Here is a 22,084-nt window from a genome sequence, read left to right as displayed (position 1 = left end):
GACAAACTAATTGAGATTTCTCCTGACCCTCTCTTCTTGAATCTCCAGAGTTTTCCAACAGGTATATGAAGAAGTGTCTAATTATATAGGTGATTGCTTACTGGTTGGAGCTAGGGTGTCTTTATCTGTGATGCCTCTATGAACAGAATCCAAATAAGATGGTAACACTTACGTTATGATATAGTCTGCCCAGCATTATGCAAGCTTCGTAATGACCATTTAATTAAGTATCAATTCATCTGAGCAGGCAACTTTTCAAGGGCTCTTTTAAGGCTCCCCACAGCAGCTGCTGTGGGAGAGCCCCGAGTTGCTGAGCCCACTGCTCCTAAACGCAGCCATATAGCTATAAATTAAATGGGTCTCCCAGGGCAGCAAAATCCAATGTAAGGTATTTTTGTTTCAATCCGGTTGACTGAGTGGATGCAAATCTGACTAATACAGTCGGCTTAATTATCATATTTTGTCCTTGAGAGGAAAGTATTTCCACAGTTTAAGTGCAGATGATGAATGTGCTCGTATTTCTGCATTACGACCAAAGCAAAGAGACTGATGTGAATTCCTGTCACGGAAGTCCAGCATGAGTTTCTTAGAGTTCAACTGATGCCCTTTACACACATGAATACAAGACAGTGAATCTGCCCAGGAGGTAATAAATAAGTGTTTAAAACACGTTATGTACATTTAAGTACCAGAGGAGGGCGGTAGAGGCCTGCAAAAGAGTGCATATTGATCATGTTGACCACCTTTTTTTTTAACGATAAGCACCGATTGGAAAATGTCATGGAAACAAGGCATTAGGTCATTATATTATTTTTGCCATTTATCTTATCTTAGTCTTTGGATAATCAGACATGGACTAATTCGTGACAATATTCACTTGAGCAATATCATGAGATCAGTGACAGCATCATGAAATACAGTTTACCTGGAGAAATAGTCTGCAGTCGTCAAAGGACAGCTTTTTGAGAAGTTGAGTTCCAGTGGAAATGTTGCTAGCACACTGTCAAATATATATTATTTAAAGGTGGAAGGCTTTTTAAGAATAACATTTTTTTGATGTTTTGACACAGAGTGAGGACCAGCAAGATCACCTTGAAACATCCGGCTCTCACCGGCAATCTGACATCAATGAGCCGTTGTATCCTAGCTGATATCAAGTGAGATGACAGCCAGCCATTGTGTAATACTAGTGCAGCATTGTCCAAAAACACTGGTGCATGCCGTCATGAATTACTTACAGTGCTTTTCCCGAGCCAAGAATCCAACTGTGCTGAGCAGGTCAACACTTGTATAGTTGATTCTGTGATGTGTTCACTATGTAACAAATGTTAACTGAGTTTTACTCTCCTGCTCTTCAGTGTTTCACTTTGACAGAAAGCTTTGGTTAAACAGGGCGAGTGCATTTTGCTGAAAGCAGCCCACCAGCCATTCCAGATGTCCACTCTGCTCTGTTTTTTAAATTTGTTTTATACATATTTTAGTTCTGCTCTGTGGCTCACTCAGAATGATTGATTGGTTCTTCCTGTCCCACATCAAGCCGCTGCTGTAGAAAGTTGATGCAAAGGCCCTCAACAGGTATTCGCTGTAGTTCGAGAATGGGGCTCCACAGCCAGCAGTGTCTCAATGTACTTGCACACTGTATACAAATGTGAGATGTCTGTAAAATTAAAATATGTAAATGGTTTATCATGACACACAATAAATAACACCTTGCCTTCCACCTCTGTTTCCGAATTAAGAATGACATTCGCACACACTAACACCCATGCATCCACACTTACTACACACACACACACACACACACACACACACACACACACACACACACACACACACACACACACATTATAATCCCGTCCTGCCCTGTTTTATCAGGGTGCTTTGTTTTTATGCATTTTATCCATGTTTAACCATACTAATGATCACTCAAGGACAACTATGCATACAGAAAGCACATAAGCCTACTTACACATACTAATTCGTAATGTTATTATGTTTGCTTCCCTTACAAAAGCCCAACCAACTATCCTTGACAATGTATTCCATATAATTATTCATCTTAGATGTATCATATTTAGCAGTATATCAATACATTCCGTATCTGGAATACAATTAAACAAGGGTGCATTGTGTGTGTGTGTGTGTGTGTGTGTGTGTGTGTGTGTGTGTGCACATGCATGCTTTGTGGGGACATTATCCCACAGATACATTACGGGGAAGTATCTCAAAACATGCCAGAACATGGTCCCCAACCATATTTTAGAATAGGATATGATTTGGGTAAGTGTTTCAGTGAGGCAAGGCTACAGTACAGTAAGGATAAACCTTTCAGTCAATTACAGTCAACACAATTCCTCACCATCAAGAGAAACAATAAATGAATGAATCTAAATGTGTACGATTGAATTTGTGTTTTCTGCATACCCCTATTTTGTTGGTTCTCCTCATTGTAAACCACTGTGAGTTACATGCCTTGTGTATTTTGAAATCTCATTTACTATTAACAACTTTTATCTCCATGACCAAAGCCTAGGGGGCAGCTGCCTCCTCCAAGGCCCCTCCTTTCCACTTAGCTCATGTCAAGTGCTGTGGCACGGTGCCCTGCTCATCTGTTCAGTCTAACATCAAGCCTTCTTCCACGTGGGGAAGAAGTTGCACAGCTGAATGGTGGCCAACCTTTTTTCATGTAGATGGATAGCTACACGTCTTGCCATGAAGGTCAGTGCTTTTTCAAACCCATCTCCGCACTGAAATGAACTTTTAAGACTTGATCAGCATAATAGTTTTGTCTGCATACTGCATTGCTATGCTCCAGCATGTGATTCCCGCCAATAGGTCATGCCAGATAATTAAACTGAGAAGCAGAGGGAAATTCAATACACTCTATTACAACTGAGGGCGCCTCGGACTCAGGGGAGACTTTGGAATTCATAGACTGGATATAAAGCTTTTGTAAAGCATCAAGTAGCTCACACTGAAAACACAAGTCGTTGAATGTGTCAGTGTTGACTAACAGTGGTGCGATATCACAGAGCAGCATGATGTTAATGTACGGTAGCTGAGTGAGGTCACACTGTGATGAATGCTTTAATAACTGCTGATCATTCTCGTCAACCCTTGGCCGTATTGTATTTTCAATGACTATGAAGCTAATGGGCGACTCAGTCTTTTCATTCGTTTGTCTTAACTTCTGAGCAGGATCCTGCAACTTGAAGACGAAAAGGGACACTTGTATTATGGAGTCTTTAGGAGTTGTGTTACATACAGGCGGAAACCTCTGGTTCTGAAAAGTGAAACCAATGCTGAAGTCCGTTAAACTTGCGTTCTTTCTAACGGCCAGCAGGGGGAGACTCCTCTGGTCGCAAAAAGTGACATTGTATGGAAGTCTATGAGAAACTGACCCCACTTCTCACTTGATTTATCACCTCAGTAAACATTGTAGAACGGAGTTAATTCGTTCAAACAATAGTTCAAAGTCTTTTTCAATACAGCATGATGTTCATTTACTAAATTAGGGTCCCATTTAGAGTAAAATAGACCATAAACAGGGTATGCTTTAGGGCGGGGCTGCCTTGTGAGTGACAGGTTGCTACCCCAGCGTTGTCCAGTCTGCGAGTTATACATGTTTTCGTTTTAGAACTGACCAAAATGCCAAACAAGTCATCAAAACTGTAGTCCACAAATCAATGGGTTACAGCACGGTTACTTTGCCGACTTATGGTTAAATATTCTCCATAACACCATAAGAGATTCATGTTGCGTGACCATTTAAAGGGTTTCACAAAGTTCTGAAAAAATAATACTCCACAAATTTAGCATTGGACTCCTGTAACATCGCCAGGCTCACAATGGACCGTTTAAAAAAAGGATTAAAATGAATGCAGCCGAACCAAAGATTTGTATTTTTTATTCCAAACATCCTGCTTGTCAAAATCTGCCACCTACATTACTTTGGTTGGAGAGTTAGGTGTGTTATGCTAGTAGCAGCTAATGAAGCCTCAAGTCCCTATAGCAAATAGTAATCTTTAAACTTACTCAGTGACATCACTTGAGGCATTTTTTTCTGATTATGAGCAGACAATTATTATAATCTCAAACTGTAGCAACTATCCACATGCTTGCATACCTCCAAAGTATTTACATGCAAAGCAGCACACCTTTGTTGTTTGTTTTGAATGCGGTAATGAGTCACGTTGAACTTGTTACCTGTTGGATAATATATGAGAGCAGTAGGCTTTAGAAAGTCGAGCGTTGGTGTTTTATCTCAACCGGATTAAAGGCCTCAGATGCAATTCACAGTCATCACCTGATAAAATGTCAGTTTATTCACCAGGGAAAGGCCAGACTGATTGGCAGGAGTCTCTTCTCTCATCAACTGCCCAATATTTCTCTCTTTATTCTGTTCACTGACATTAGGTGTCAGCCAATGTCAGTCTTTTTTTTTTTTGAAAAACAAAAATGGAAGAAACTCTTTCTCTACTGTATATTTTGACAGTCTAGTTTATACACGGAGTAACTTTTTTATTTGTGCTTCGAGCATGACATTGTCGCTTTCTACGTTGCTTGTACCATGTGTCTTTTTTTTCAGCACCAGCCCATATATCGTCCATCAAGGTGAACCTTCCCGCGTCCAACACTGTCGCTTTGTCACACCAGACATCAAGAGTGGAGACGATGCTTCGGCTCAACCTTTGACCAGTGGGAGTAGAGACGATCGGCCGCATCCTTCCTGCCGAATCCACCAGCTTGTGTGGTGGGCAAGTGTTGAATTCAACATGACCTTTTGAAGGAATGTGACCACAGAGAGCTGCCAGAGCCCAGTTTGACAAGTCCGCCGAATGATTCTCTCGCCATGCGAGCTCCAACCAGCTCTGTGGACCCTTACCTCAACCTCACTGCCTCACATCCATCAACTGGGAGCCGGGCTCTTGACAACATCACATCTCCACAGTGCAGAGACTTTGGGAAGGGTTGTACTTTGGTGCATGTTGAGTTATTTTTAAGTTACGTTGGTGATGTTTTCTACACTTAAGTTACGATGTTTTTGTTTACGCCTCATTCTTATTAAATAAAAATAAATAAATCCTAAAATATTATCAAATTTTTGTGTGTGTGCATTTGTAATGTGTTGAGTCAGGACTTTGCTGTAGGCCCTAAAACCTGGAACAGTCACAGCTCAGGACATCCGGAGTCAGAGATATCTAAATTTTAATGACGCAAACCTGCCTGGCTGGAAATATTTCCCACAGTAGTTTAGAGAGCAGTGCAACTCAAGACCGAGTCCGGCTGGGATGCATTCCTTAAATTTAGTGAATGTGGAACTGCTGATGAAAATAAAATGATTATCGAAAAGGCAATAACTAAGTTCTGTTAAAAAATACGATTTGACATGATACACTTCACACTTGCCTGATGAAATACCTGTTCACAAATACTCGCATACCGTTTTTTAATTCTAACATATAGGGGTTAGCAGCTCAAGTAGGATCAGTTGAACCAACTGCTGAAAAGCGACCCGTCACGCAGAGTTCGCCTCCAGGGAGCAGGTGCTCTCGTGGTGGCCGCCGAGCCACACCAGTTAATTAACACCACTCGAGTGTGTCAAGAGGAGGGAAGAAAAATTGCGGCTCTTAGTTGGTGTCACAGCCCGGCCTGCAAGGCGTGACAAAAGGCAGATGCAGGGGGAATAACAATGGATTCATTTTAAAACCGACATGATAATAAATTACGAGAATTTGAACAAGTATATTGAAAGGCGTAACAGGAGTAGAACCTATTACAACCAGACACAAATGAATTTGTGCACGTAATCTCAAGGTGCAAGAAATAGAAAATGCAATTGTAAAACAGAATAATAAAACGATCAAGCCGGAGGGTCATTACGGCAGAAATAATGCTTTTTAAACTTAATTCGACTTCAAAAGAGATTGAAAGTTTAGCCGTGCGTATTCGGGCAGAGGTCATCGGTTGCCTCTCGGTGAAGTTGATTGCTTTCATTTTATAAGTCGGTGACTGACATGGGGTCCTCGTGGTACGCCGTGTTCCTAAGCACTTACCTTGGTTTACCCCCTAAACTCACTTTGATTATCTAACTAAGCTGCATCTGAACCGCTAAATAGCTTTTAGATCAGGTGGCATTGCTCCTCTGATGTACTTCCCTGAAAGAGCGTGGGCATATACACACACACATATATATATATATATATATATATATATATATATATATATATATATAATCCTCTGCCAGCAGATCTGTTCACAAAGCCACTCATAGTGAGCGTGCAGTGTGATTGACGTGATGAGGTTCGCATTGCTGATGAGCAGCGGTGACCGTTACAAGAGGAAAACATGCAGAACATCAGAGAGATGGAGAGCAGCTCCCAGTTGGTGTCTGCAAGCCGCCATGTTTCCTTCATCCGTCTTCAAGGCCGGGCTCCTTTTCAATGATGCTAAAAAAAATATAATTAGCGGCAGCGCTCAAAATAACCCGTCTCCACACAAAACTCACGTGACCACAGTCGGGTCAGTAAACTTCATTCGTATACTTTTATTTTTCTACAAAAATATTTGACATTAGAAAACACACCTTGAAATATACACACAGTCCACTTTGATTTTTGAAGTAACCGTGGGACATCTCAACTCAAATATAGCTGTGTCTTTATTTAAATTGTAGGTAAATATATCAGCAAGAATAAATCCGGTTGCTATCTCGTGAGGCCTTATAACAACGACACCAGAAGGAGTTTGGGTTGATAAGAGGGCGTCGTCCAGCGGTGAGGGGGGGGGGGGGGGGGGGGAGGCTCTGTGAACTGTAATCTGATCAAAGCAATATGGAATCACAATCTGTCCATATTTATACCAAAGAGTAGCACAAAACCAATACGGCCTCTGATAAATGGCAGGCGATGTTTCTGTACCAGGGTGTAGAATGAACTCTTGGTGGATACATGAGCTGCAGCTCCTCGAGGAGCGTGGGAGTACAGGTAAGAGACATAAGCTGAGATATTGGCGTGAAGCGACACCGAGAGGCATTTCGACTTTCAGGAGGACTGCCTACTTCTGTCCTTCTTCCCACAGCACAGGGGTGCCCTTCTCTCTCCATGTGGCTGTGGATGGTGTTCACCGGTCTACCTGTTCACAGCCCTGGATGCAATTCATCTAGCTACCTGTCGACATCCCAGCATGCCATTTATTTATCTTTATCCTCTGGTCCGAGTACTGCAGACAGCTCTGCTCTTCCTGTCAGAGTTGAACTACTTTCTCTAGGGATTGGTGGGCACAAACCCCAGCCACTGTCATAACCTTAACTGTAACCAACTTAAACATAAACATTTATGTTGGTTCCATTGCTGGAGAATGCTGGAAGGCAGTAAGCAGCCTGACAGGAAGTTCCACTTTCCAGAAACTATTTAAAGAAATAGTTTGACATCATTGGGGAGATACCCGTTTGTGCTTTCATGGCGAGACTTATATGAGAAGATCAATATCAGTCTCATATGTGTAAGGTAAATATAAGGCTACAGCCTGGACCTGGTTAGCTTAGCATAAAAAACTGGAAACGGGGAAACTGCTAGTCTGTCTATGTCCGAAGGTAACAAAAAGCCTGGTTTGCCGGTTTTCCCCTTTTCCAGTCTCAATGCTAAGCTAAGTTGTAGCCTAATATTTCTCTCGGCAAGAAAGGAAACACGCCTAACTATTCCTTTCAGGTAAAAACATGCCTTTAAATGAATTCACCTGTCAACACTCAGGTCACCATTCAACTGTCTAACATCCCAGGATGCCATTTGTTATCGTTGTAAACTTGTTCTACATGAAAAAAAGTCATTCTTATGGCTGCTGTTGGAGTACTGCAGTATTTCGTGTGAACATATTTCAGCACAGCCCCACTCAAGCACAGCTTACTCCCAAAAAAGATACAGTTCAGCCATTCAAGAAGAAACCGAGCGATATATAACTCATGGTTCTGTGTAACTCAATTTGTGAAGCACGGCACTAGCATTGTGGACGCCCACTAGATACATCCTAGCATGATAATATGATAACAGCATGTACTACCCCATACAGCAAGGCGCTTTTAAAATGACCATCGAACGGGCATGTGAAATAAATAACAGCAAAAATAATAGCGAAAAAACATACCAATTGATATTTATATGAGCAAAATGTTCCCGTTTGTATTGAGTCCGAGTGTCCACTGGCCCTCCGTCGATGCGTCTCTGCACCCGGCTTGAGAAGGCTGTTCCGTGCTTTGGCATCATAGCGGTTCTGAGCGGAGGGCCAGCGAGAGCGTCCAGAGAGGTGGCAGCAGCCACAGGGGGGAGGGGGAGGGGCGCGCTCCTAAAGGCGAGGCGGTGTCAGAGGTGCAGGAGCACACCTCGTATCCGTTCTCCGCGTGGTCCGGCTGATGGTGCACGTTGACTCTCGTCTCCGTGCTTTTGGGCTCCGCGTCCGGAGAGTCCGACTGCATCTCGGTGCACAGCAGCCAGTCTTTAGCGATGAGGTGGGGGTATCCGGCCTCCGCCTCCATGTCGCTGCTCGGCACTCGCCAGTACTCCTTCCCCTTGAAGAAATAGGATGAGCCTTCAGAGGGAGGGAGAGAGAGCGAGAGCGAGAGACAGATGGTTGGTATTATGTATGTTTTGTAATACTAGAACAACACACAGGTGAGAATAAAATGCTAATTTATCACTCATGAGAGCAATAAGGATGCACTCAGCATTATTCTCATCCTTTCAGTGTATTTCTTATCCATCCATCAAACTGGGGATTTTCTTACAGGCCTGTCTCTTTTCACTCACTGATCACCATGAGTTGTCACCACGTCTGCTTCGCTTCTCTCTCCTCCTCCCTCTATCGCACTGTTCTCTCTTTATCGCCGGCTTGTGTGGAAGCAGCCTAAAGGCAGATAAATGCTTTGATGTGGCTCCAGGTCCCTGGCCCTAAAGGTGTGCGTATATGTTAATTTGCTTGTATATATATGTACATATATATATATATATGTACATATATATACTGCTCCCACACACATCAAAGAGCTTGGAGCAGGACCTCTACAGCTGGCGAAAGCCCAGACCTCTAAATTCAGCTGTGAGTTCCTGCCGGGCAAAGTGGTGATGGTTGCTTGTTGCCATTGAGAGTAGCCTGAAATAAGCACAGAGTACCTGCTTCTAATGAGCTGTTTTTTGTACCGGTTTTGAACGTCCACAAATGCTTTATCAAAGCCTAATCTGCAGGTGGAGGCATTCCTTATTGGGGATTTGCCTGGTAGAGGTCGCCGGAACAATGGCAGTTAAAGTAAACATTATCAATCCAAAAGGGAAGGCAATATGTCCTCAGCATCTGACCTATTGTAATTGCTTGGGAACAGCAGGCAACCTTCCTCCAGCACCCGGGGACCAAAGCCCTCGTCCAGTCAAAGGAAATGCCAGAACCAAGCTGATATAATAGTTTTAAAGTGTTCAGAATTATCAAAACGTATGATATTAGCTCTGTTTCCAGGAACACAATATAATGAAAACATTAGCCCGTAAACTTAGACGTATTTTAGAACATACACATTTTTAACCCTTTCAGTCTCAGGCCAAAATCTGGATTTCCTCATTATTCCATTTATGTGATGTGATTTTGCGATTACAACCAAGCATGAGAGCTCATATTGCTCTTAAGGTCCAAAAATAACACATTGATTGACACCATCACCAAATTGGTTCATGTGCCGGTCTCCCTTAACACAGTGGACCTAATGCCGGCATTCCAAAGGGAAATAATCGGGTTAAAGTGGCTTTATGCAGAATATATGCAATCTATCCTATTGTGGTCATGTTCAAAGCAATGCAAAAGTACGTCTGTGATGTGGATATGGCCTTAGGTTCCATTACGGTTAATATAATTTCAATAAAGAGTATAGAGCTTCTTATACTTTCCGCAAAGACGGTCACACGGATGTGAGCTGACGAGGAAACGTTTTGGATATTTCGTACAGTTCTCAATTTTAACAGCTGCCTTATTGATGAACTTCATATTTTGTGACTCATTGAGTCTTACATTATTATCCTCCACATCAGGGGTCTCAAACTCAAGGCCTGCGGGCCGAATCCGGCCCGCCACGTCATTTTATGTGGCCCACGAATCCGCCAGCAAAAAAAAAAAATGAAGTAAAAAAAAGTCTAAAGTAAAAGTAAAAAAAGTAAAAGTTAGACTTGATAATAAAAATATCCCCGTAGTCGAAATTATGAGATTGAAAGTCAAAATTATGAGATTGAAAGTCAAAATGATGAGATACTTAAACAGTGATAGAAGCAGCTCTTTGGCTGGTTACTGTACACTTGCAATGTAAATGTATTGTGAGTACATTGAAGACTACTTTAAACGTGGCTTTAAAACACATGAAATACTTCACGTGGGATTGTTGTGCAAACGCACCCTTGAAAGGATTTTAAGCTTTGAACAAAGTTATTGTAATAACTTGTTTGATATTTGTATTTGATATTTTCTTCAATAGTTTGATCTTTGACAGAGTAATGTGGGTTTCTTAACCCTAAATTAAAAGGATTTAAGTTATAACAGAAATGTGCTTAAATATAGTTTTACATTTATATAACTGCATGTACAATATTTTTACACTTGAATAAACAACAATCAAATGCAGAGACAGTTATTTACCAATATGTTAGGAGTAGTTACATTTACACAGTCTTACATTTACAACCGGCCCTTTGAGGGCGACCGTGATGCTGATGTGGCCCGGAGTGAAGATGAGTTTGAGACCCCTGTTCCACATCCTCCCTATGCTGCACAGTGATTCAATCAAGTTAGGAAACAGGCTCTCAGTTTCTACCTATTTAGGTTAAATCTCAGTGAGTTTCACCAATTAGCATTTGAGACTCATTTAGGAAAATAGGCTGTGAATGTTACGTACACTATCAAAATACAATTAAAAGAAAAAGGTTCACTCCATACAAGATAGTTGTACATTTCCATTCTCTTTTTTTTTATTATCGCAATTAATGTTTTCATTATAATGGCTCATGTCATTCTAATGACACACATGATTACACAGGGCCTGCCCTCGAGCTCACTAAACACGCATACACAGATTCTTTTTTTACTCTCACATGTAGTGCTCGGCTTTTACAGAAGCCACTATAGACATTGCACAGCAGAATAGTTTACAGGCACAGACGCACAGAGTCTATAACAATTACTGACATGGCAGATTCAGGCGTGACATGCTCCAATAATGATCACATTACCCCACCTCCTGCTATAAAGCTACCCAGAGGAGCTGGGTAGCTTTATGTAGGAGGTTTCAAGAGGCAGGTGAGGGAGAGCGATAGGAAGGGAGGACCACACACACACACACACACACACACACACACACACACACACACACACACACACACACACACAGGTAAAATACTGTATATACATGCTGGCCCTCTCCACGAAGATAATTTTATTCAAAATGTAAATTGACTAAATCACTTTAAAAAATTGAATCAGTAACAGTACTTCAAATGTATTGCTTCCATTAGGTCACATGTTGCCTCACAAAACACCGGATCATATTTGTATTCTTTACGCTGCCGTTCGAACACTCAAAGTGAACAATTGAGCGTCGACTTCTCCAAGAGTTCTTTACTGGGTCAGCGGCCGACCGTATGTCATAAAAGCCGTGAGCCAATTTGCGGCAGTTAGCGGAGAATAATACTTGTGTCGTCCATCTGCCGCTGCCACTTCTTCCCTGATGCGTTTCAGAAAATTTCACAATCATTTTCCGGAATGTGAGCAGAGACGACTTTGGGAGCCTGATAAAACACCTGTTATTTCACGAAAAAAAAGCGGCCCGCTGCACCTGATGACCGGCTTGATGTGAGCTGCGAGTGTGAATCAAACAGTAAAGTTGTGGTGAAAGATGCTAAAATGCTCCGTAGAACTGATGGGGAACTGCAGAGTCTGGTCATGTTTGTCACTAAGACCTTTCACATTAAGAGTTGTCATCCATTGTTGAGATAAAAAAAAGATGGATTCCTGCAGCTTCAAAACTTACAAATACATATATTTGTGGGGGAAAATGATAATTCATGCTACAAGTAACATAATACATTTGCTCAGTCATGGGATGGTTACACAATTCAAGACTGACACAAGTAGTGTGGGTCAAATTAAAGTAGCGGTAAACACATTTTGTAGACTCGACCTGCGAAGAAAGGAAAAGTAAAGCTAAACTAATAGCTAACACAATGGCTGCAGGGAGGTAACGGATGCTGAGGCGGAGTGCGAGGGCTGATTCAATGAAGCTGTACGCCAGACAGCAGTGTGTAAAATGCAAAACGGGGTAAAAGCGGCGGTTTTCTTTCATTGCCTCCTTTCGTCCTCTGGTGCGCTGGACCGCAAAACTCCGCTTCTCAAATGACAGACTTCTGTTTTATCTGGCAGCAGGAAAAAAGGCTGATTTGCATCAGACGATGGATCTGTAGAACCCGATCAGGATCGACTGGGAGACATCGATTACCCTGCAGGTTAATGCTGGAGGAGCATCCTCAGTTCGACTTTCTTGCTAATCCAGTTTTGTAATCCCACTTTAGTGTTTCGACCGGCTCACTGAGCTAACGGAGGCAGCATGGATTCATAAGGGGGAAGACCGGCTGGTGGATTGATTCGGCACTCCACTGTGTTTGCAGTGTGTAGGTCAAGGCTGTTTGTTGGCAGGCCCAGCTGCCAGTTGTTCAACCTCTTTCTGGTAGACCGACTCGGTGTCTGTAATCTAAAAAGTTTGTTCTCTGGAAACATGGGCCCTGAAGGCAAACGTATGCAGACGTACTTTTTCCATAACCACGGCTTGCTTTTTATGGGTCACTGGTTATCCGTTATCGAGTATGTACACATCGTATTTGCCAAGAGCTTACAGCATGCGAGTTTGTGTGTGTTTGAGTGTGCAGTTTGTGTACAGGCTTGATGAAATGCCGCACCGATTCTCTTACTTGTTAAGAATGATACAAATGATCATTCCCTTCCAACCAATACCTTGCTACAGGTATTAGTATAGCTATGAATATATATACATGTGTGCTCAGGTAAGCTAAGCCAATTGTTTGTCGTCTGTAGAAGCAGAGGTTACAGCTGCAGGCCTGAATAACGTTCGCTTCTGCCAGATTCCCTACTTCTGCCAAAAACTGTTTTATTGAGCATATTTTTCACATAAAACTCCAAATTCAGATTACCTGAGTGACGAAATGTTTCCCTAACCTTTCACAGTTCCACATGTGACTTTATAAACCTCTGTTTGCATTTTCACGGGTTTACCACTGATGGGGAAGTTTTTGGTTTTTAGTTGCGTTTCCATGTTGCTATTTAGGCAGACAGCATAACGATGAGAGGAGCGAGAATCCCAAAACGTTCTCCTTTTGACTTGCAATGAACTTTATTGAGAAATACAATTTTCCGCTCCTTTCTAATACAATTTATTTCAGGTCAGGACAGTGTGCAGGGATGCTTTCTTCTCTTGCTTATGAATATTTCCCTCCTATGCACTTGTCCACAAGAAGTTGCAGGTGTGCGTGATCCGTCACAGCCAAGAGAATATAAAAGACGAAAATGAAAGCGCTCTGTGGCATTCATTTCCTGAATCTTCTCATGAAAGTACATGCAGCACATAACCAACCCAGCTGGAGTAAAGAAAAAGTGTTGATTTTTAGGGTTACTCACCATCAGACCACCGCATGGCGTCGTCCAGTTGTGGCGGCAGCCCCTTCCAGAGCGTGCTGTCTTTAGGGTAGCCCTGGTCCATTCGTCTCAGGTGGTCGTCGTAGCGCCAGTAGTGGCTGTCCTTGAAGAAGTAGGTTTTCTCGTTGTGTAACCAAACAAAGGCCGCATCCACTGCTTCCAGGGGCAGGCCGAAGTCACTGATTGGACGAGGGTAGCCCTCCTCCACGTTATTGTCTTTAAATACCCAGTACTTTAGACCTGAAGGGGGTGGACACAGTGGTCACAGTTGAAGGGAGACACACCGCCTTCATAGTTTGGAATACATCCACCCAATTACTACCGAAACGTTTAGAATTAAATCCGTCAATTGTGCCTGATGTGGAGTACCAAGAATGCACAAGTGATCTCGTCAGTCAACAACACTCACACAGACGAGACAAAGTTACGATCAGATAGAGATATTTACCTTTGAAGAAGACTATTTTGTGGTCCCCAGGCCTCTCATATACAGCATCCACACTGTCCAGATTGGTTGGGAGGCCCCTCCAGAAGCGATGGATCTGAGCCGGACGCAGAGACACCAGGTGCTTCTCTCTCGTCAGTCGCCAGAAGTACTTCCCTACGGACAATCAGGAACAGGTTAGAGCTCGACACTTCTTCACAATATCCTGTCGGAGTTTATCCCAAGAGAAGCCATGTTTAGATAGGACGCTGTGCTGCGTCTGCTATCAACACATTACAGATTCCTTCCCCTAATAGACAAGCTGAAGCTATATATTTATCTGTCTCTTATCTGTGGAAAATGGTGCGGCGAAATAAGGCAGCTGTGCTTGTGTTTAGGAGGATAAGCATACTTAATTAGCAAGAAGCAGAACTTTATTAGCCAATTCACATCACATAGTGTTGTGTTTCAAGAAGTCATTTTCAACATGTCAACCGTTTGTTTAGCCTGCAGAACATGTGAGGAGTGTGAGCCTGTGATACGGGCCCTGGGAGCCACACATGACTTGGCTTCCTATCGCCCCGCTGGAGCCTCCATGCTGCCCAGCCCCCTTTGTCCCTTAATCTTTCACTTTATCTCCTCTCCATTCCTTTTTTGTTCCTTTCCCACTCTTCTCTCTCGCTGTCGCTCTCTGTTTATCCGTCCGTCTCTCTCGTTCACTCTCTCCTTTCAGGCTTGAATACCTTTGAAGAAGAAGGCCTCCCCTCGTATTTGGGCCACGGCATCGAAATGACTGGTGCATCTGTCTGGGGCATCTCGGGCCAACCTGAGACACACAAGTTGGAGGAAAGAAAAGTTGTATTTTGTTCAAAGTCGAGGCTACATACATACATACATACATACATCTTTACATAAAATAATCTCACTTGTTGAAAAGCATGCAGCTCACAACAAAAAAAAAAAAAGGCAGAAACCAGTTAAAACCGTTTGCAATAAAAGAAAACAACTGTGTGATAATTGCACCTTCCTACTGAGAGAGAGTGAATGGCTTTCCTTAAATTAAACAGGTTAAACAAGGTGAAAAAAGCTGGGTGAAATGCTACCACGCTGAGGTCCCTCAGTGCATTTATCCTCTGGGCTAATAAGTGATTTAAAACACTGACGTGGCCGGCCTGGCAATGATGAAGCCATTAGCACCACAGGGCTGCCTCTGTGAGTGGGAGGCCGCCGGCCCTCGCGTTACCAACAAAGATCTCCATTCAGAGCTCTATTAACGCAGCGCCGCTGACGAGTGGCATTCGTGACCCTTGTCAAGCATAATCCAGCTTCTCCACGCATCAGGCCCGGATATGGAGGTGGCGAAAAATGAGTAATGAGGGCAGTGGAAGGCCGGTTACCGAGGGTTGTATAAGTGTGTTGGGTTTGGAAACCGCTGCGTGAGTGTCAGTGTACTCATGGAGGTCAGCAAGCATCGGGGGTTGTTGTCAGCATAGCTGGAAACGCAGTTCGATCACTCCCTCAGCAAGCTGCCCTCTCTTGATCCTATTAATTCAAGAGACCGCGAGAGTACAGTTCACTCACTTTGCAACTCGCAAAGCCACCAGCTTTGCAATAATTAACATATCAAGATCTATAAGGTTTGCGCTAGGATGACAAAAATGCACTACGCTGGATAGGGATGGATGCGTCTATTTTCTGTACATTATAACGGTATTCAGACGCACTCAAGCCAATGTCCCAGCGATATAAAGATGGTAGTAAAAAGAGGGATACTGTAACACGACGGCCTGGCTCCTGATGTGAGGCATCATGGGCGACAGCAGACAAAGAGACTCAATCCAGGCAATGCGCCGTGTAGTGCGACAGACGCTGCTGTGCATTCAGGGCGGGTCTGCTGGTCAGTCCGAGCCTTTGGTCCGGAGTGAGATGTCTTCAAAACCGCTGAACGCATTGTAATGGGATTTTGTATCGACATTAACGGTCCTTGGCTTTGAAGAGTGCCACCTTCACGTCAAGGCTTTCACCTGGAACATAAAAGAAACGGTCCACAGAGGAGCCCGGATGTATCTCCACAGCGCCGTGTGAGCTCTAGAAGAGAGGTCTGGCTCCACACATTGTCATTCTGGTATAGGGGGAGCTCATACTCACAGTCGAGTGAGACTTTTTGATTCATCACCAACCTGTACATATCCACGAATCATATTTATGCTCCGTCGAGTTATTACTACTTTACGTAATTATTATCTCTTTAACGGGCAGATGGATGTTTGGGTTGTCAAACATCAGAGTTATTTGCGTTGCACTCAAAGCACAGCGGATCTGCTACTTACAGGAAGGTGGATCTGTTTTCGGGAAGGTCCAGCAGGACAGGAGGTTCAGCCGTCTGGGACGAGCTGCTTGGTCTGTTTGTGTGGGACACCGAGTCTCTGACACCTATGGGTGACAGGTGATTACGGAAGGATCAAATGAACACTCAAAAGACAAGGCACTACATTGACAGTGGGCTCTGGGAGCAATTCATCGATTAATACCAAAGCCAACCAATACATAACATGAAATATACAGTATGAGATGCTTATTCTATGTTTTGTCTTCGTATACCAGCATCATTTCCTTCCCATCTTCATGGCCATTAGTCTCTCCCCCGCACACTGCTGCTCTCCATGTCAGTCAACGGTGTGATAAGGTCATATCCCATAAAGAGGTCCAATTAACTCAATCCATGCTTTCATTCATCAATACCCTTGCTCCACGGGGCAATTGCTCTTTTTTCTCTCTGTCTCACACACATACACACACACACCCACACACGCACACACACACACACACACGGAGCAGTGGATGGGTGTTCCCACGTACCGTAGAGCTGCCAGACGCGGACCTTGTCTTCGTAGGGCAGGTCGTATTTCAGCGGGTCGCCGACAGGACCCTGGTAGTACGGCCTCATGATGGACTCTATGGCTGAGGTGTGGACCAGGCCGATGGCGTGACCAAACTCGTGGACCGCAACCGCAAACAGATCCATCCCATGAGAGTCTGAAAGGAGACACAGAGAGAGAGAGAGACACTGAAATCAACATCTGGCTTCTTTAAGATATGTTTTTACACATCTTATATATCGACAAGCGGGACTGCTTGGATCATGAATCAGTCAACATTTTTAAACTCACGTCAAAACTGTTATTTAAAGAGGTTATCGGGTGCCTTTCATCTGGGGTTATGGTTGTCTTTAAGTTATCATTGTCTGTGTTGTTATTTATGTGTCTTCCTGTTCATCCATATGTAAATGTAAATGCTGTGGAATTGGAATAAATCAGGAGGATACGCATCCTTCAATTTTGAATGCCGCCCCGATCTTTTAAACTGGAGTTATTTAGCTGCAGTCAATACATCGGAAGACACAGCTTCAGAATGCTGCCCACAGCATATTTTTCGTCCCTATAATTGCGCCCTCAAAATCCTAGACACAGCTCCTCTTTCCTCGCGCTCACGATTTCAAAACGAATCGACACCAGCAAGAGAACACAACAGACAGAGAAGCAAGAAATGCAAATATTGGTAAACGATATGACGATCAAAGATATCACGAAAACATGAGACTTTTACTTAAACCGCAACAATCTCAGCGTCACCTTCACGGAGATCACCTTGCTGCTTGTGACTTTTTGCAGAACCAATACGACCCCTGTTTGCATGTTTATCCCTCTTTTTTTTTTTACGAGTGAACTGCATAGGTTGAAAGTTAAGAGCCGTGACAGACAGCTCCGGTGGCTGTGAGTGCTGTTAGGCATGTGGTGTCGTGAGATAACTATGGTAATACCGCCTGAGCCGCGGGGCTGCCAATCAAAAACCTGAGTGCGGAAAGACACCTAAAGAGGCTGCAGGCTGTTAAAGCACATTTCCCCCGATGTTCCAACTGAAGAATAAAAGGCACAGCCTCCAGAAAACTCCTTGTCTGGCTCTGCTAAGCAAGACAAAAAGCTGTGGTTTAGAGAGTTAGATTTGACAAAAATGTGAGCGCTAGCGTGTCAAGCCGAGCTAGCTTAGAGTTCCTGGGTGGCTAGGCTGAAGTCTCTGCATTCGGTTAACCTAACGTTGGCCTCGGCTTGGGAACATCTCGGTGCCTCGCTCTGTCAAAAGACAAAAGGACAATTGGAGCACTTGTTACTTACAACACCTGGGACATTCCAAAAGCCAGATGCCAACTGTAATCTACAGGAGCACATGGAACGGAGAGGGAAGGTGGATAAAAGGACGGATAAAAGGTGGATAAAAGGACGGATAAAAGGTGGATAAAAGGTGGATAAAAGGACGGATCGAGGGGGGAGAGAAGAGGGACTCGGAAGGAAGTAGGTACCATGCCATCGTATTTACGGCCCGTCTGAGGTTGACAGATAAAAATCGTAATGCCTGCGGACAAAGTCAGAGCGTAGCGATTTGGGGCGGATGAACGAGGCTCGTCGAGTGAGACATCCGTGGCAGAGAGAGAGAGAGCGAGAGAGAGAGAGAGAGAGAGAGAGAGAGAGAGAGAGAGAGAGAGAGAGAGAGAGAGAGAGAGAGAGAGATAGCAGGAAAGAGAGGTTCAGAGTAAACAGTTTTTACTGCATGATCAGTAACATATATCCAACCAACAGATCGGTTTTCAGGGCTTCTTAAGACACAGTAGCTACAATAAATTCAGCGGTACCTCTGCATTGGCTGTATAGTGTGATGTATCCGGAATGCTGCAAACATAGCCTGCAGCATTTCACTAAAACTTTAATAAGGACGGTGTAGCATACGGTAGATGGAAAGAAGTACAAGCACAACTATACGCGGGCTATCCTTTTCAGTACTGCCACCGTTTACCTCGTGCCACTCAAGAATTAATATTTCTATGTTTGAATCATAGCTCTGGAAATATGTTGGATTTCAATCGTTTGAAAGATGAAACAAAGCCTGAATGTTGTGCACTCTTGTGACGCGATATGAGAGATGGCAGCTTAAACTGACGGAGAACATTTTAGAATGAATTAAACCTGAGACACACATTAATTCTAAGAGTTTAACATAGTGCAAATGGCCGAGGATAAACATTAAGAGCGCCTCGATTTTAATGGAATAATTGTTCAAGCGGAAGAACTGCTGTAGTGGTCAATAACCATGCTCCCTAAAAATCAATTGTGGTAATATCTGCGGCTACAGTTGAACCACATATTTCTTACCTGGATTTATTTTATTGTACCTTAGAGTGAGGATGCTATAACCAATACATACACTAGATTATTGGGAAGTACAGTGAATGCCTAATTGTATGCCATGCTCCAGTACAGCTCAGGAAATATATATAAAAAGCTGTCCAGAGAAATGGAAATTGGACCTTTATCAAAGTCTATTGATCCATCCAGGCTCCAAGAAACGAAAATTGGAATTAAATCTCATTCATATGTTGAGGAGTTGTGGTATCTTACAGTTACAATCTCCAAGGGCTCCCTTTCGTCCTCTTTGGCAGCATTCGGGGCGATAAGAGGGAACAGCAGATGTGTTTCTGGATCTCACTTCCTTGCTGCCACTGCCAAATGCTTGTTCATGGGGAAATGTTGGGTCTTTGTAAATGAAATAGCATGGCATAGACCTGTTCTATATAAAAACTCCAATAAAACTATGGCGGCCCTGTTTCCAAACGACCTCAATCGTATTTTTGGCGTTCCTGTCCTACTGCTGTATCCACTGGGAGATCAGCAGATAATATCCCCCAGTGTATCGGCCATTTCATAAATGTAACTTTACCCTTTGAGCTACTTCCCCTCTCTGTGATTTTAGCCTGCCGCAGGCTAAGTGGATACAAAGAGCTATTCTGTCATGTCGAAAAATGTATTAAGAGCAATGGAAGTCTGCATCGACTCCTTTTGTGAATGTAGTGGGTTGACGGCTCGAGAATTAATGAATACATTTTCAGAAATGTGAAATCAATACTAAAATGCATCGAGTGCTTCCTTGAGGTCAGGTGTTAAACACATTGCCTTCCTCATGAAGCATCTGCACAAAACATCGACTGTACGCTAACTGCCCAGCGCCAAGCAGCACTCTGACAGAGTTAGGCAACCGTTTTCTAGGTTTCCTTAGTGGTGCACTGCCCCCCAAGTGGACAAAAATCTGTTAATGCAGCTTTAATAAACAGAAAAGAGCATTCTTAGTGCTCAGTGCTTTTAAATACCGCATTGCTCTAGAGTTGATTGGAGAGCTATTATCCTTTATATGTTTTTATGAAGTACCTTGGTCTTGAGGAAAGTCCCTAAAGGTGTTTGACTAGACAGACTCAGAGTAAGACTTTGACAAAGATCACAAGGGCAAACCTTCAAGCAGGGGATCAATATCTTGGTTTCATAGCATACAAATAATGGTGTCTCTATTGTACTGTCAACATCTAAACTCGCATAAACCCTAATCTTCTTCAAAAAGAATGTTACACAATCAAAGGCAGCAGTATACAGTGGCAGCGTGTTTTTACTGGCATCGATTGGTGATGAGAAACAGGGAGGGGGGGGGGGGGAGGGGGCTTAAGTGCCTTTTACAGAGTGCAGGAGGAAGTGAGGAGGAGGCAGACGCCTGCTTTACAAGTGACAAAGTCTGATGTGGTATTATTTGATGTACATTTTGCCTTTCAAGTGTTGAAAGTAACCTTGAAAGCAGGAACATCTAACAAGGTACGTTCTCGCTCACAGTGAAGGCCGCCTTCCATCAAACCGTTTCAGATTGGAAACATAATTCTTCGCATAAGAGAATGTTCTTTGCTTTATATCTCCGTCTCTACTTTTCTCACTATGCTGAACATTTTGATTTTGGAAGAGAGAAACAGTTGGCGTTCGTTGGCGACAGCTTTTTCTGTCCCATAAATCAAAAGAAACGTCGTCAGGTAACAATACATTAATCACTCCTAATATGCCACGTTTGTCTCTTTATTTTCTTCCCAATCATCCGTTACGAAATTAAAATCACTCTATTCTTATTAATTTAACAACCAAGTGGGATCAAAAACATAAAGTAAACTGTAAACTTAAAAAAAAATTTTTGGGGGGGATCGCTAAAAACAAGAACTCATGGGTACCAGAGGCTTATTAGAGTGGATTGTTTATGGCAGCTATAGGAAGTGAAAGGCCACCTTTATGCATCCTAATAAGCTTGTGATAACAACCATTACTGCCTTAGTCACTGCTCCGAGTCCTGTGTCTGAACCATTCCATGTTATATTCATTGTTCAAACCAATTAAATATTAATTATAGAATCTGGAGCATGTACAAAGGGGAGAAGCACAGCTTGGCTGCAAAAATGCAGTCAGCGTTCTAGTTTTGGATATTGAAGTCTTGGTGAGCACGGAAGTTCAAAATAGTTTTCAGCCTCTTTCTAATTTTCTCTCAGTTTCCTTGACACCGACTGTTCCAGTCTCATTTTCTCGTGCGTTCAGAGTCTCTAAGAAGTGCTTTGGTTCGATGTTTCCTAAACATATAACTCCACATGCAATCTGCCCCATCATCGATCCCTCTTCTGCCCGTGATTCAGTCACGCACTGTCTTTCACCGATTAATAGTGAAGGTTCATCACCTGGAGATCTGAAGGTCCAGGCCTCGTCGTCATCGAAGTGCGTATCCCCAGCTGTGAACCTCTCTCCGGGGAAAAATGCGTGCGCCACCGTGCCCCCTGGCCCGTCGAAGGGATATCCGTCGTCGTGGTCGGCCTTAGTGAAGTCGATCTGAATGTCTGCATCGCTGCCGGCCACTTCATGGAAGTTGAGCGGTGCGATGTCACTCCAGACCTTCAGGGCGTAGTACATCAGGGCCCGGACAGTGTCCCTGCCCAGTACGGCCGAATCCTTAGGGAAGGTCCTCACTCTGAGAGAAGAGAGGGGGGGGGGGGGGACAGGTCACAAATATGTCTTTGTTTCAGATGTGCTC

General features: G+C 43.4%; 1 protein-coding gene across 1 annotated transcript in view; it reads right to left on the bottom strand.

The window, feature by feature from the left end:
* Positions 1–6,538: 6,538 nt before the first annotated feature.
* The window catches only part of mmp17a (matrix metallopeptidase 17a), a 59,763-nt gene continuing 44,217 nt past the window's right edge, over positions 6,539–22,084 (bottom strand). The window contains exons 4-10 of the mRNA XM_079288836.1: positions 21,735–22,021; positions 17,012–17,188; positions 16,483–16,585; positions 14,896–14,978; positions 14,177–14,329; positions 13,711–13,968; positions 6,539–8,583 (exon numbers count right to left, since the gene is read on the bottom strand). Coding sequence (XP_079144962.1) covers positions 8,258–8,583; positions 13,711–13,968; positions 14,177–14,329; positions 14,896–14,978; positions 16,483–16,585; positions 17,012–17,188; positions 21,735–22,021 — 1,387 coding nt within the window. The 3' untranslated portion in view covers positions 6,539–8,257. The remainder of the gene's footprint in view (positions 8,584–13,710; positions 13,969–14,176; positions 14,330–14,895; positions 14,979–16,482; positions 16,586–17,011; positions 17,189–21,734; positions 22,022–22,084) is intronic.

The sequence above is a fragment of the Melanostigma gelatinosum genome (genome assembly GCF_949748355.1).
Source record: "Melanostigma gelatinosum genome assembly, chromosome: 18".
In the NCBI taxonomy this organism is placed as follows: Eukaryota; Metazoa; Chordata; class Actinopteri; order Perciformes; family Zoarcidae; genus Melanostigma; species Melanostigma gelatinosum.
Note: the sequence above shows the minus strand (reverse complement) of the source record. Positions and strands in the feature narration are given on the sequence as shown.